The 13,316-nt window shown below is 38.0% G+C and overlaps 1 protein-coding gene across 4 annotated transcripts in view; it reads right to left on the bottom strand.

Annotated features, from left to right (window-relative positions):
- Nucleotides 1–433: 433 nt before the first annotated feature.
- HELZ (helicase with zinc finger) overlaps nt 434–13,316 on the bottom strand; it is a 215,500-nt gene continuing 202,617 nt past the window's right edge. For all 4 annotated transcript variants that reach the window (XM_061615575.1, XM_061615573.1, XM_061615576.1 and 1 more), the window contains 2 exons: nt 9,711–9,963; nt 434–8,553 (listed from right to left, as the gene is read on the bottom strand). In XM_061615575.1, coding sequence (XP_061471559.1) covers nt 8,222–8,553; nt 9,711–9,963 — 585 coding nt within the window. In that variant the 3' untranslated portion in view covers nt 434–8,221. The remainder of the gene's footprint in view (nt 8,554–9,710; nt 9,964–13,316) is intronic.

Genomic DNA, 13,316 nt, shown 5'->3' with positions numbered 1-13,316 from the left:
CAGGGAAGAAAAAGCAATGTGTTCAGAGGCCTCTGTATGATTTGTGCCAATGCTATTTGGGAGTGTATATATGCACTGACATGCCTTGGCAGTGAAACAGCTACTTGTGTCATTATTAAGCCCAGTGCAGATTTTAAGGCATAGTTCTTAAAGTGCATGTCAGTGCAAATACATGAAATTGGTTTAATTTCTGGTGATGGAGCTATCTTAACTAAGAACAACTGAACTGACAACTTGCAAATGTAGCTTAGCCTCTTGTTCCACCTAAAGGAAAAATAAAAATATTTCCCCACAAACCTTAAGGTTGTGAATCAAAGAACCGCTGTACACGCACATCCGTTGTGATTCAGAGGTATTTTTAAGGCAATCTGTCAGCATGCAGAGCAAACATGATGCACTGTTAAATTTCAATATTATTTATTAAAAAGGCATTTTTATTATAAATACATTTTAAATGTAGCAGTAAAATACATTTTTGTGTTACCATTAATCTTTAAAAATAAAAGAGTGCACCAAGACAATCATTACACTTGAAGATAGATACTGTAAGACCCAGTCCTCAACGCAGTTTACAAGGAATCACAAAAACTTGAAACCATTTTAAAAGCACCTTCTGGATTTAGCAGTCTTAACCAATAGTGAACAGTTAATGCAATTTGAGTTCTGAAGGGTTTAGACCATTCTTGGTGCTTTGCAACTCTTCTGAGCTACATCAGATATTTCCACTAATTCTAGAAGTACTAAGTTTTTAATATAAGGCCATTTTCTTTGCTAAAGCAAGTCATGATGAGTATCATTTGCAACATAACAAGCTCATTTTATTGTGGATATTTTCATGCCTCTCAGAGAATGGGATTATATTATAATTTTATATATATAGTTGAAAATAGATCATTTTTCCAACTTCCAATGTTATTGACAGATCCACATTAAAGGTTAATTTATCCACAGAATCACATCTGTATCCTAATTAGAGAGGTTCAGTCCTCCTTCCCAACACCAATGCAACACTGTTATCTCATGAAAAATCCATGGGGTTTAAGTTTGCATAATTGTACATTGTGGCTACACAATGCAAGAATGAGAAAAATCAGGCCCAACCTTGGCACTAACTGGTCCTAGATATCTGGTTATAATAGGAATTGTGAACCTGTGACCCTCCAGATGATGTTGGATTCCAACTCCAATCATCCTTGACCACAGTCATCCCTGATCACCGGCCGTGCTGGCTGGGGCTGATAAGAGCTTGACCCAACACCGGTTCCCCATCCCTGGGCTGTAGTAATAGCGTTGTGGGTGGCAGCATTTTGCCTATGGGTAGTGAGCATCAGCACTTGTTATCTGGTGCATATTGCGAGGGCAAAGGAGTCAGGGACCCAAACAGAGATGATATGAATAGGAGGGCTACTGCAATGGATGGGATAAAGGATAACTACCTTCCATACGCCATGGGGTCAGGCAACATATACAATGTATTTCTGTCAAGAAATGCACAGAAGACCTAACACAAAAATGGCTGCTTCCACATTGAGGTTTTACAGTTAGTTGTGCTGCTACAGCACAACTGATCCCTATAATTAACATGAGGGTGTTCCCTGCTACTCTAAAAATACTAGTCCCCAACAATGAGCAGGGTCTGCATTTGTGGAACAACCCAATCCAGACTGTTACACAAAAAAACCTGAGCTAGTTGGTATCTCTTCTGTAGTAATTTCCCTCCCATGTCCAAGTCATGGTGGACATTGTCATCTGGATAGGCCCAGACACGTGCAACTTGCAGATGTGCTTCAGGAGCTTTGAGAGATACATATGCCAATATTTGCATCCACCGTTTCCAACAGGATGAAGACACATACACCCAGAGTTTTGTTTCCCATTTTGTGCTTGGGTCTCACCTGCAGGAACACGTGAAGTCAGTGGTGAGCTCACAACCTGGTGAGGAATGTATGGTGGCACCAGTTGCATAAAGTGGTGCTTCCATAGGGGTCCTATTCATGTCATGCTACAACCAGTTTGCCCCCTTTTGAGCCACAATAGTGCAAATCACAATGGGCATGTGCATAGGCCCCATACAGCACCTCCACTTTATCTATGCTAAGTGACTAAATCCTTCAGCAGCCCTATGCACTCCTTTAGGTGTATCTATTAAAGCTTACCAGTTGCTTAAACTGGTCTATTGCCTTGCAAATGAGTCTCAAGTTACTTAATTTGTTAATTCTCAAATGGCTTTTATATGGTGATTGTATTCATACTAAAGGCAGCCTAAACGATGAGACAATATGAAGTATTTGCTTCCAAAAGCTGTGTGGACACTTTTTATCTGCCTCCGCTCTCAATTTCTATAGGTCATTAAACATTACCTCACTTTTAGCTAAAGCCAGTGCTGAAGGTAGAACATTTGTTAGAGTGTAGATTACTGAGGGTTTATTATTACATTTAATACTTGGTTAAAAAGCCCAGAGTGCACTGAAGCAAAACAAAGAATACACTTATTAGAATAGACCAGGGCAATCAGCAGTGACATACTGCAGATGAGGGCATGGGGGTTATTTAGAAAAATATATAATAAACAATAGTTTGAAATAGATTTATGATGATACCATATGGTGCTATACCACAGTGTATCAGAGAATGAGCAAAAAAACCCCTTGATATATGAACAACTCCACATCTTAGATGAGTAATGGCTGCTGTCAAAATCAATGTGGATAGCTAAGTAGCTGGTATGCATACTGCAACAGAGAAGATGGTAAATACCTGCAGCAAAGACTAATAAAATAAAAGTGGAAGGATATTCAATCTTACCTGGGAAGAGAAATACAATGCCCAACCAGAGAGGATGACCTGACTGAATCGGAACATTTCTACTGATATGGATGGGACATGAAGCAGATCCAGAATTCATCATGGGTTGCATCCAACCACGTCATCCCATTAGCACAAGGATTTCAAGCCTGCATAATGGGACTATCTCTACCTCTCTTCTCCCTGTACCCCCCCAAATTTGTTCTGGGTAGTCCTACAACCCCCCAGAGCAGTTTTTTGGGGATGGGGAGAGGAAGTCCCATTGCACAGATAGAAGTCCTAAGGTTAATAGGATTTCATTGGATACAACCCCTTATCTTTACCACACAGTCTACTCTTATTTATTTAACATTCATAATTCATTTAAAGCTGAATCCTAATAGAAACCATTATTGTATTATCTTGGATAATCAGACAAGTGACTCTACTATAGCTCCAGTGCCAGAAAACTTTAGTACAAAATACTTGGGCTGCAAGTCTACAAACAAAATAAATGTTCCCAAATGTAACTTGTCTAGTTCGTAGTTGTTTAGTAAATGCTGCAATTCACTATGAATCAGATTCTGACCAACTAAAACAAGCCACACCAGCTCCATCCTCAAAGGATCAGGAGGTGAAAAAAAGATTCAAGATTTGAGGCTTTGGTGCAGTAACTCAGTCTGGTGGAGTTGTGCATAACATGAGCTGGGAGAGAGGCACAGAGAGAAGAGTCCTGTGCAGGGATGTTTGAACACTGATAATTTGCCTAAAGGAATGGTAATACATGAACAAATGGTGAAGAAAAATGCTGAAGAAGCAGGTGGCAGGAGTTTTTGGATCCCGTGATCATTAAATCTTTAATGGAACACTTCAGATTCAATTTTGGAAGCTCGGATTTCTTAGACAAGCAGTTTGGACAAGTATATTTTCCCAGAATGAATTCTAGAAACAAGAAGACCTCAGACCTATCATATTGTCTTCAGTGTGGGATATTAGCTTTCTAAAGTCTTCCTGTCTCTTACTTTGGACCCCTTAAAACCTAGGTCCACTTCTACACAAATGAGTAATGAAATACATCTGTCTATAATGTTGGGAAGCCCTGGGTGTGCTCCCCCCCAATATGTGATGCCACTACATTTAAGGCTAAATAATCTTATGCACTTACAGGGACAGAGATTGGGATCCCCTATCATATTGTGGAGGTGTCTCTGTACTTGAAAGCATGCACTTATTTAGCAAAAATAATCAAGTAAGAGGTGGACCCTTTGCTACATTTGGGATATCTATTCATAAAGAACAGGAGATATATGATGGGCATTCAATATGGAAATCAACCATCACAGGTAGATCCTGGATGGGGGTTCTCAATCAGTGATAAAAATGATCTAGTTGCATGTTAAGATTGGAAGAGCAGCAGGTTGATTGGTACAGCGTAGTTGGTAGGATTAGGATATTTGGCCCATCAGATGAACAAAGGGAAGATTATATTAACTGAGAAGTAAAATGACTTCTGGGCAGGGAAACAGAAATGGGGAAAAAATAGAAACTTGAGAATCCAGTGTTTATCCAACACCTTAATACAATTAAATGAGGTTGACAAGTTAAATTGTCATAACATCAGGAACCATTCAGTTTTCTAGATTTATGTCATAGTAAGCAGAAGTTTTAAGTTTCATTTTTCTGAATTTACAAGGTTGAATGCTTCCTTCAAAATGAATCCTTCAGCAAGAAGAAAAATACTTATTCTACCTAACATATCAAATATGTCGACCAGCAGCTTTTTCTTTTAAATATTACTAAGCATAAGTGAGATATATTTTCTAGTTCCACTAATGTATTCTAAAACTCTCTTTAAGTACAGTGATACATGACATGCTCCTATTAAAATAAAGATGCTTGTTCCCATGACACTAGTATATTTTGTTCCTGAATATGTGAAATGAAATAATGGTGAAAAGCCCTACTCCTTTAGGGAGGAGGAGGAGGGACTATGAAAATTAGATATTTGAATAAAGTAGGCCCACAGGCCTAAGTACACAATAGCTCTAAAAGTTTTTTAAAAGAACAGTATCATCAGAATTATTATTTTACAGTAATTAACAAAGTGTATGCCTTTAGTAATGGCATAATCTACTGATAAACGGATGGCAATTCTATGATGACCGAAATCAGTAAGAATGCTTTTATGCAGAATTTTTCCAGTGATAAAACTAAACATCAGCAGTCTGAACATAATAGAGCATCAGGACCTATTTATGATCCAGTATGAATTGGGAACAAACAAGCTGCAATAGTGTGGAACTTTTCAGCATTTGCAAAGCTAATTCTGTTTTTGAAACTGCTATAGCTCTGAATCTCTGGATAAAACTATTCATTTAAAAACTCAGAAAAATCAGTCTCACCAGGATCCACATATATGCCAAGTCTTACTGTAATCCACAGTCTGTTAAAATCTATGCTATAAACTAATTCATTGAAATTTTTTTTAAATTTCTGGAGTCTGAAAAGGTAAAACAATCAGTCTCCCACATGTAGGCATATGCTTCTGACATAGTTTACAAAAACTATCAGAAACATGTTTAACAACAGTAAGGCCAGGGTGGGGTTGGAGGTAGAGGGAACAAAAGAAAAGAAAACATGCTTTAAGTGTTTTTAGAAAGTTCTTGTAATGAGAATACCAATGTATGACAGTTTAAAATGATGCAGTCTGATTTGAACTTGTTCCTCAACTAACTCACAGATCAAAGTAAAGGAACAAGCAATATTTATTAGTTTAATATTTCAGGCAAGGTGAACAGAATTGTAAGACTATATAAATAATGTGTGATTTTGAAACCCATGATGTTATAGTGACTTGAGCAAGTGCATTTGAGCTCTAACTAATCTGCTATCACAGTTGAGGGGTGGGCAACCTGGTAACCTCCAGATGTTCTAGATTACAACTCCCTTCAGACTCAGCTAGCATGGCCAAAGCTGAGAGATGATGGGAGTTCAGAACATCTGGAGTCGCCTACCCCTAGTTTTGTACATATCACCAATAAGTCTTCATCATGCCCACATAAAGTGGACAAAGACTACATGCCATAGGTTATGGGTAGGTAAGTTTCAATGTCTTCAGTAGAATTTGTCATGAGTAACTAGAGACAGGATTTCAACTCAGAACATTAGGAGATGACAGTCAGAAACAGCTTCACATTTCAATGGGGCTAACCATGTTTATACCGGCTAAGATATCAATTTAATTTCATCAGTCCATTGTCTGCAGTACTCAGCTGGCCAAAAATACTAATGACAATAATGAGAGCTCTGTTTAAGATTCAGAAGATTCAGAGAACCTAGCCTTTGGAACTTCCTGATACAGCCCTTCCCAACCAGTGTGCCTTCAGATGTTGTTGGACCACAATTCCCATCTTTCCTGACCACTGGCAATGCTGGCTGAGGCTGATGGGAGTTGCGGTCCAACAACATCTGGAGGCACACTGGTTGGGAAAGGCTGTCCTGATATGATACTGCGTGCTCAAACTGAGAAGTAAAATTGAGCAGGAACATTCTCCTTCACTTTTTGTTTGATTTTATAACATTAAGAAATAGTTACATAGACACGCAGCTTTGCCCTGCATTTCTGAACCTTGAATCTGATAACCATTCAAATATTGCAATGCATTAAATTAGTATGCAGATCTAGTATATAAAACGCTTCAGTGAAATCCTGACTTATCTGAAATCAGTAAGAAAGGTGATATTGATTTCACCCAAGCTGAGATTTCACTTCCACAATTTACAAAAACCCAACAGGAACAAATGGATTGTAACAAGAGCGCATATCAGATTGAATACAGCAGCAAATACAGTAGCTCAGCAAAAGGCTGTGGACAGATCCCAGTGTTTTCAAAGCGGTGGGAAGCTGTGCCACCTCAAAGAGAAGCACATTTTTAAAATGACACTACTGAAAATATTACTCATGTCTTACAATGGGGAATTAAAATAAATTAAACTATCAATAAAAATTAATGTCTCCGATCAGAGATCTTTTCAAGTGTAAAGGAGGACAAGTGCCTCCATAGAAGCTATAAAAGATACACCCCTTACTTCAAAAGTATGAACAGTGTACAAGACCACAACCTGAAAGGTAAGCATTACCCTAAAAAATCTTTTTTCAAAATTTTGTTACATATTGCTGTATAATTCTTTACAGATTTCACTTTCAATATATAGTGGTAAAAGACCAAGATTGTGGAAAACCTCAGCAGAACATACAAAGATAAAAACAACCATGTAGATCACATCTCCTCCCCCTCCCTCCCCTACAACTTGACTCCCCCCAAAATTTGGATTAATTTGGATACACCTTTGACAAACATAAAAATCTTTTTAATGATGTTCCTCAAACAAAACAGTTAGCAAAATATTTGAATATCCGTGTATAATGTCACATTTAATGTAAACATCAAAAAATGTACCAAAAGGTGTTACTGGGAGGGGAGGGGACTTAAAGCGGCACAATTTTTAATACCACTAGAGAAGCCAGAGGAGGAGAAACCAGATTACAAGCATTTACACATGCATAGTTGGGAGGGGACCCAAATAGTTTACTAAATTCACTCAGTTTTTTTAAATAGTTATTAAACTACGAAGCACCCAACATAGAGAAAAAAATTCATGATTCTTTTTTTAAAAAAACCTATCAAATTAATCTTTCCAACAAGCCAAATTTAGCAGCCTGTCCAAAAATAAAATGTGCAATCTTTAAAATTTTTATATTGACCACTGCTTTTTGTTTTACTCTGAAATGTTAAAAACAGTGGTATGTGGGTCTGCAAAGGTCTTCACTTTATTCTACAGTCAAAGATTACTATTCAACATCATACAGGTTCTAAAACTATAAAAGTTTTACAATGCAGCATCCCTTCACAGAAAGTTGATAAAACTGAAAGTAATTAGAAGATGCTGCACCTTTATTTAAAAAAAAATAAACAATTTAAGCAGACATAACATACATTTGTACATTAACTGGCCATTTCTGGTACAGAAACCCAGCATAGTATGCTAAATGTTATTGAATAAATGTAAATGCTACTTACAATTTTTTTTAAATACAATTTAGACAAGTTTTTTTAAAAAAATTATATATTTTTTAAAGTCGCACAGTTAACTTTTCAGCTGCTAGCTTTAATGCAACACACATAATGTGACATATTTTTTCTTTTTTTTAAGTGTGTGTTTTCTAGGGAAAAAATGTCAAACGTCTGACCCACATTTAAAAAAATGGAATATAATTTAAAAAGGTTAGCTTCAAGTCTAGCAGCAAAGCAATTAAACTGAGATATATTTACTAATATAAACAAAGAGAAATGGTGGCAACTGCATAGGAAGCCCCAACTAGTTTTAATCTGCTGACACAAATAGAAATTAAAATTTCTCTACAAAAATATTCTGATTATTTAAAATAGGAGTAAAAGCCATTGCTACCTGATGAACTACCTAGACTAAGTTCCTGAAACAAAGACAAGGGATCACTATTCTTTTTTGCCTGCTCAGGAGGGGCTTTGGGCTTTGGTGGAGCCCTCAGAGCACTTGCGTAGGACATGGCAGGCTTATTCACACCAGTACTTGGCTGGCTGCTGCTGTTGGATTCAATTATCTGCTTGTTGGGCATGAGGGGAGGGAACTGGCCAAGATGCTGGAGCACATTGTAATTAAAAGAACTGGACAACTGGATGTTTTCAACTTTCATCTGTTCCTCAGGCGGTTTGACACTCTTTGATGGAACTGAAAAGAGAGAACAAAAAAAGGCAGCCATTTTAACGCAATGATTTTCACAAAGGAAACATCACAAGTATCTACCCAGGTCACCTTCTCTAAACTGTGTGTGAAATGGTTAATAATTAATAAAAGGCTCCAGAATTAGCCAAGCATTTTCATTGTTGTATGAGCCTCATATCTTCAAAGTTCAATATGTTTTTGCGAAAGGCTGAGACTACCTTGAAAGTATCTTGAAACTCATTATGAGGCAATTAACAGAATGGCTTCAGAGGTGGTGGTAATAAAACAAATACAACGGTGAGATTCTATCATGTATGTGCAGAAATTGCAATGTAAGTGCAAACTTTACTTCAGATATCAGCCCATCGTGATTTATGGGTTGCCACTTCCAGTGCCCCCCACAACCTTGAGGGGGAGATTCTTGGGTACAAAGGGGTCAGCAGCTTGAGAGGGGAAGCTTAAATACCTCTGTGAATGAATATAGTACACACATACCTCTTTGGATCCTATACTGCAATCTCTGTTGCTGTCTAATTGACTTTAAATTGATTAGTTTGAAGTAATCCAAAACAAGCTCCCATCTTTGCATTAAAGGTTCCCTTTCTTTATTACCCCCTCACACCGCATCCAAACTTACAAGATCTGAACAGGGTAGTTTATAACAGATGCTATTGGAGGTCACTGATTCAGAGGGCCGCCATAAGTCATAATCGACTTGAACGCATATAACAACACACCACATCCCAGACTTCTGTTTAAACTTTGGAAAATTTAAACAGCAGCTAAAAATGTGCCATATGGATTTCATGAACTGGTGAAGGAAGCAAACTGTGTCCAAAATAAAGTTAAAATTCTTCTGCATGCATTGATATCTCTGCACAAGTGCCAAACGTTCACAATGTTTTATTTGAATGCTGGTTTCTTTGTGAGCATGGCAATTTTGGTAGCAGGAAACTACTACAGACTGTGAGAAAACTAAATGATCACCCAGCTTGACTGAAATTGGTCCATGAAATTGGTCCAAAAAAAAAAATCTGTAAGCTTTGAAGGCAGTGAAGGTTAATGAATTTCATTTTGAAAATATATTTTGTCACTTGGAAATGGTACAGAACCTCCTTAAGTCATGTGGGTGGTTTTAAAGATGATGAGAAAGCATCGCTTACCTAAGAGTTCTCTTGGTGGGACTGCTCTATTGGATCCATTGCATGGAATGTTCTGATATGGGGCTGATGAGGTGGAGTTTACCCACAATTCGGGGGATGAATAATTGAAAGAAGATGGATTACTACGGCCCTGAAGCTCTTTACTCTGTCCAAGGCTATCTTGAGGAGCGTTTAAATCTTCAGAACAAGCCTGGGTTGAACTAGATGAAATTCTTCTTTGGTACAACGGCCTGCCTGGCCCTCTTGGTTCATACTGCACAGAAAAAAAGTAAAGACAAGAAAAGAAATCACTTGCACGGAATCTGTGGCAAATACCCCACATTTACTCAGTACTTCTGTTTTGAAATGACCTTAAAAAGAACAGGTAAATTTTTATTAACCTGATGTTTCTAAGGAGAGTGCCGGTCTGAACATTTTGTACTGTGCCAGTAGAGAAGTAGGCAGAATGTAAGGAAATACCACTCAAACGTCTCAACTTTAAATATTAATGATGAAAGACCACTAAAGCACTTCTTTAAATGGCAGTGAATTTATTACATCACAATATTTCTCTTTTCCTCCTGACAATGACTTATTGGCTCCTAATTTCTCACTTTGTCTTGAAATCTTTATTCTTTGCTACTTTCATGCTTGCTTTTTACAACTTTCCTCCTAGTGCAATTGTGTGGAAATATTTTCAAATGGTAATTTCCTTCTACTTCCTTGGCAGTTATGGCTCATCCATACTGGTTTAATTTATCCCATAAAAATAATTTCTAGGTAGCACATAGCACGCAACATAACAAAACATATTATTTTGTTTTGCAAACACTTTTCATTTTCACATTGAGACTTTTTCCTGCTATTGCTCTGTTCTACAGGAGGCAAAGTACAGAAGATAAAGAAATCAAAGAGAACATAGAAATAAAATAGTAAAGTTGGATTCAAATCCAGGATCACAAATATCCCCATACATTCTTAGAATGCGGTTCAAACTTTAGTCAATGAAACCAGTAATTAATAAAACTATCATTCCTCAGTTAACCCTTAAAAGAGAAATTATTAAAAATGATTTTTCATGCTACTCCATGCTGACAAAAGCACAAAGGGGATGAAAATGCTAAACAATCAAGTACATCAATCCATGTTACTTGGAAAAGCAAGTGGCATATGTTCATGAAATGTCACTGAAAATTAGTTAACTATATTGTGAATAAAATTTCCCTTTGTGCCCTCAGTTGCTATCTCCTCCACACACAACATCAAAGCAACGGTTATGGCTTTTAAGAAAAAGAAAAACCATTATGGTTTTGCATCCTTTAAGTTTACTCCTCAGGTTTACAAAGAACAAAAAGTGCACTCTGCATTAGCTTGGTAGGCTTTCCTGTGGGAAGAATATATCATAACAGCATGCTTCTCTGTTGAAAAAGGGGATTATAGAGTTGGAAAAAGTTCAGAAGAGGGCAACCAGAATGATCAAGGGGATGGAGCGACTCCCTTACGAGGAAAGGTTGCAGCATTTGGGGCTTTTTAGTTTAGAGAAAAGGCGGGTCAGAGGAGACATGATAGAAGTGTATAAAATTATGCATGGCATTGAGAAAGTGGATAGAGAAAAGTTCTTCTCCCTCTCTCATAATACTAGAACTCGTGGACATTCAAAGAAGCTGAATGTTGGAAGATTCAGGACAGACAAAAGGAAGTACTTCTTGACTCAGCGCATAGTTAAACTATGGAATTTGCTCCCACAAGATGCAGTAATGGCCGCCAGCTTGGACGGCTTTAAAAGAAGATTAGACAAATTCATGGAGGACAGGGCTATCAATGGCTACTAGCCATGATGGCTGTGCTCTGCCACCCTAGTCAGAGGCAGCATGCTTCTGAAAACCAGTTGCCGGAAGCCTCAGGAGGGGAGAGTGTTCTTGCACTCGGGTCCTGCTTGCGGGCTTCCCCCAGGCACCTGGTTGGCCACTGTGAGAACAGGATGCTGGACTAGATGGGCCACTGGCCTGATCCAGCAGGCTCTTCTTATGTTCTTATGTTCTTATAGAACAATTCGCTAATAGGCAAAACAACCCTTACGGTTTAAGAACGTACATATAGCCAACAGATATTTCTATCCAACTTTAAAAAGCAGGGAAACTGGGCAGCTATAGTGAATGCACCAGGGGAGTAGGAGACCTGACCTCCTCTGAAATATTGTACTGCCTTACAAATCTGTCAAAATGCAAACACAATTTGAGTTGGTCTTTCACAGTCCAATCCACTTCCTGTGTAGCTTGCAAGAACTTGGTAACATGTGCCTTCATATGAGGAGTGGTGGCAACACCTGCAATCAGCCTAAATAATAGAAACAAGACATGTGCTGCACTGTGCTGATCTTGTTTTAGCAGGGAGGAAGCAACAATATTAAGACAGTTGAGGCAGTTCAAATATTCACTTTAAATATGTTTGATTTACTTTGCAATTTTAGTGAAGTTTCCTATAGTAAATCATTCTCTTTTGCTTCTGTTTCTGTGAATACAGAAGTACAGCAACACTTTGCATAATTTACACTAAAAAAGACCAAAAACAATTGTGGAATAATGGCACTGATTATTCTGCAGAATAGTCTCCAGTGGACACAAAGGGTATCTCAGTTTGCACAAGATAAAACAGTTGGAGTGAAATATATTCTAGCAAATTTCTAGGTATGCTCTATGTTTTTATTTGACCATGCTCAACCTTCCTTAAGTGGAGTGATTTAAGCACAGCAGACTGAACACATGCATCTTGGGCAGGCCAAGTTTGTTCTTTCCAACAACTAGATTCATTGTTTAAGTGCTGAGAGTTATTAGGAGACACCCTATTCCCCTCACAGAGCTACAGTCACCAGAATATTCTGGAAAGAGGGGCTGACCGTTAAACCACTCTGGCCACTGGAGCTCTGTCAGGGGAATAAGAGTCCCCTAACAACTCTCAGCATCATTCACAAACTACACTTCCCAGGATTCTTTGGGGGAAGCAATAACTGTTTAAAGTGGAATAAATATCTGGCATGGGTGTGGCCCCGATTAGCCAAGCCAAACAGCTGTTAGTCTGGCTTTTACAACACTGACAGTTGGCACTTACTGAGTCTGCCTGCACTATCATATACTCCAATGTTAATTTTCTTAAATTAATTAAAAGTCAGCCATGCATTTTTTAAACTTTTAAACTGCAGAAGATGAAGGTCGGAATATGGGGCAAGGTCAGTAATAGGATTACAGGTACTCTGCGAACATGGCTGATTTCTAATTAATTTCAACAAATGATGAGATCATGGACAGAAAAAAGTCCAACAGGGGTCTGGATTTTTTTACTCTTGTTTCAGACTTTAAAATCTGGATTCTCTCCGAGTGTTATGTGTATCAGCATGAAAACTTAGAAGGTTGTTAAGCAAGTGTTTCTGAGTTCAGGACTACAGTTTTGTATGATTTTGTTTTGAAATGAGCTTATGGGAAGCAGCAGAATGGCATGGGGGTATTTTCAATTTAACATGGCAGAATGTGAAAAATCCATGCTGGATATAGTATACAGTCACTCTCATGACTGTATAAATCCTAGCTTCAGGCTGTTACTGAAAGTTCCAGTGAGATCCAGCTCTGCATC

The sequence above is a fragment of the Rhineura floridana genome, chromosome 3, assembly GCF_030035675.1.
Source record: "Rhineura floridana isolate rRhiFlo1 chromosome 3, rRhiFlo1.hap2, whole genome shotgun sequence".
Classification (NCBI taxonomy): domain Eukaryota; kingdom Metazoa; phylum Chordata; class Lepidosauria; order Squamata; family Rhineuridae; genus Rhineura; species Rhineura floridana.
Note: the sequence above shows the minus strand (reverse complement) of the source record. Positions and strands in the feature narration are given on the sequence as shown.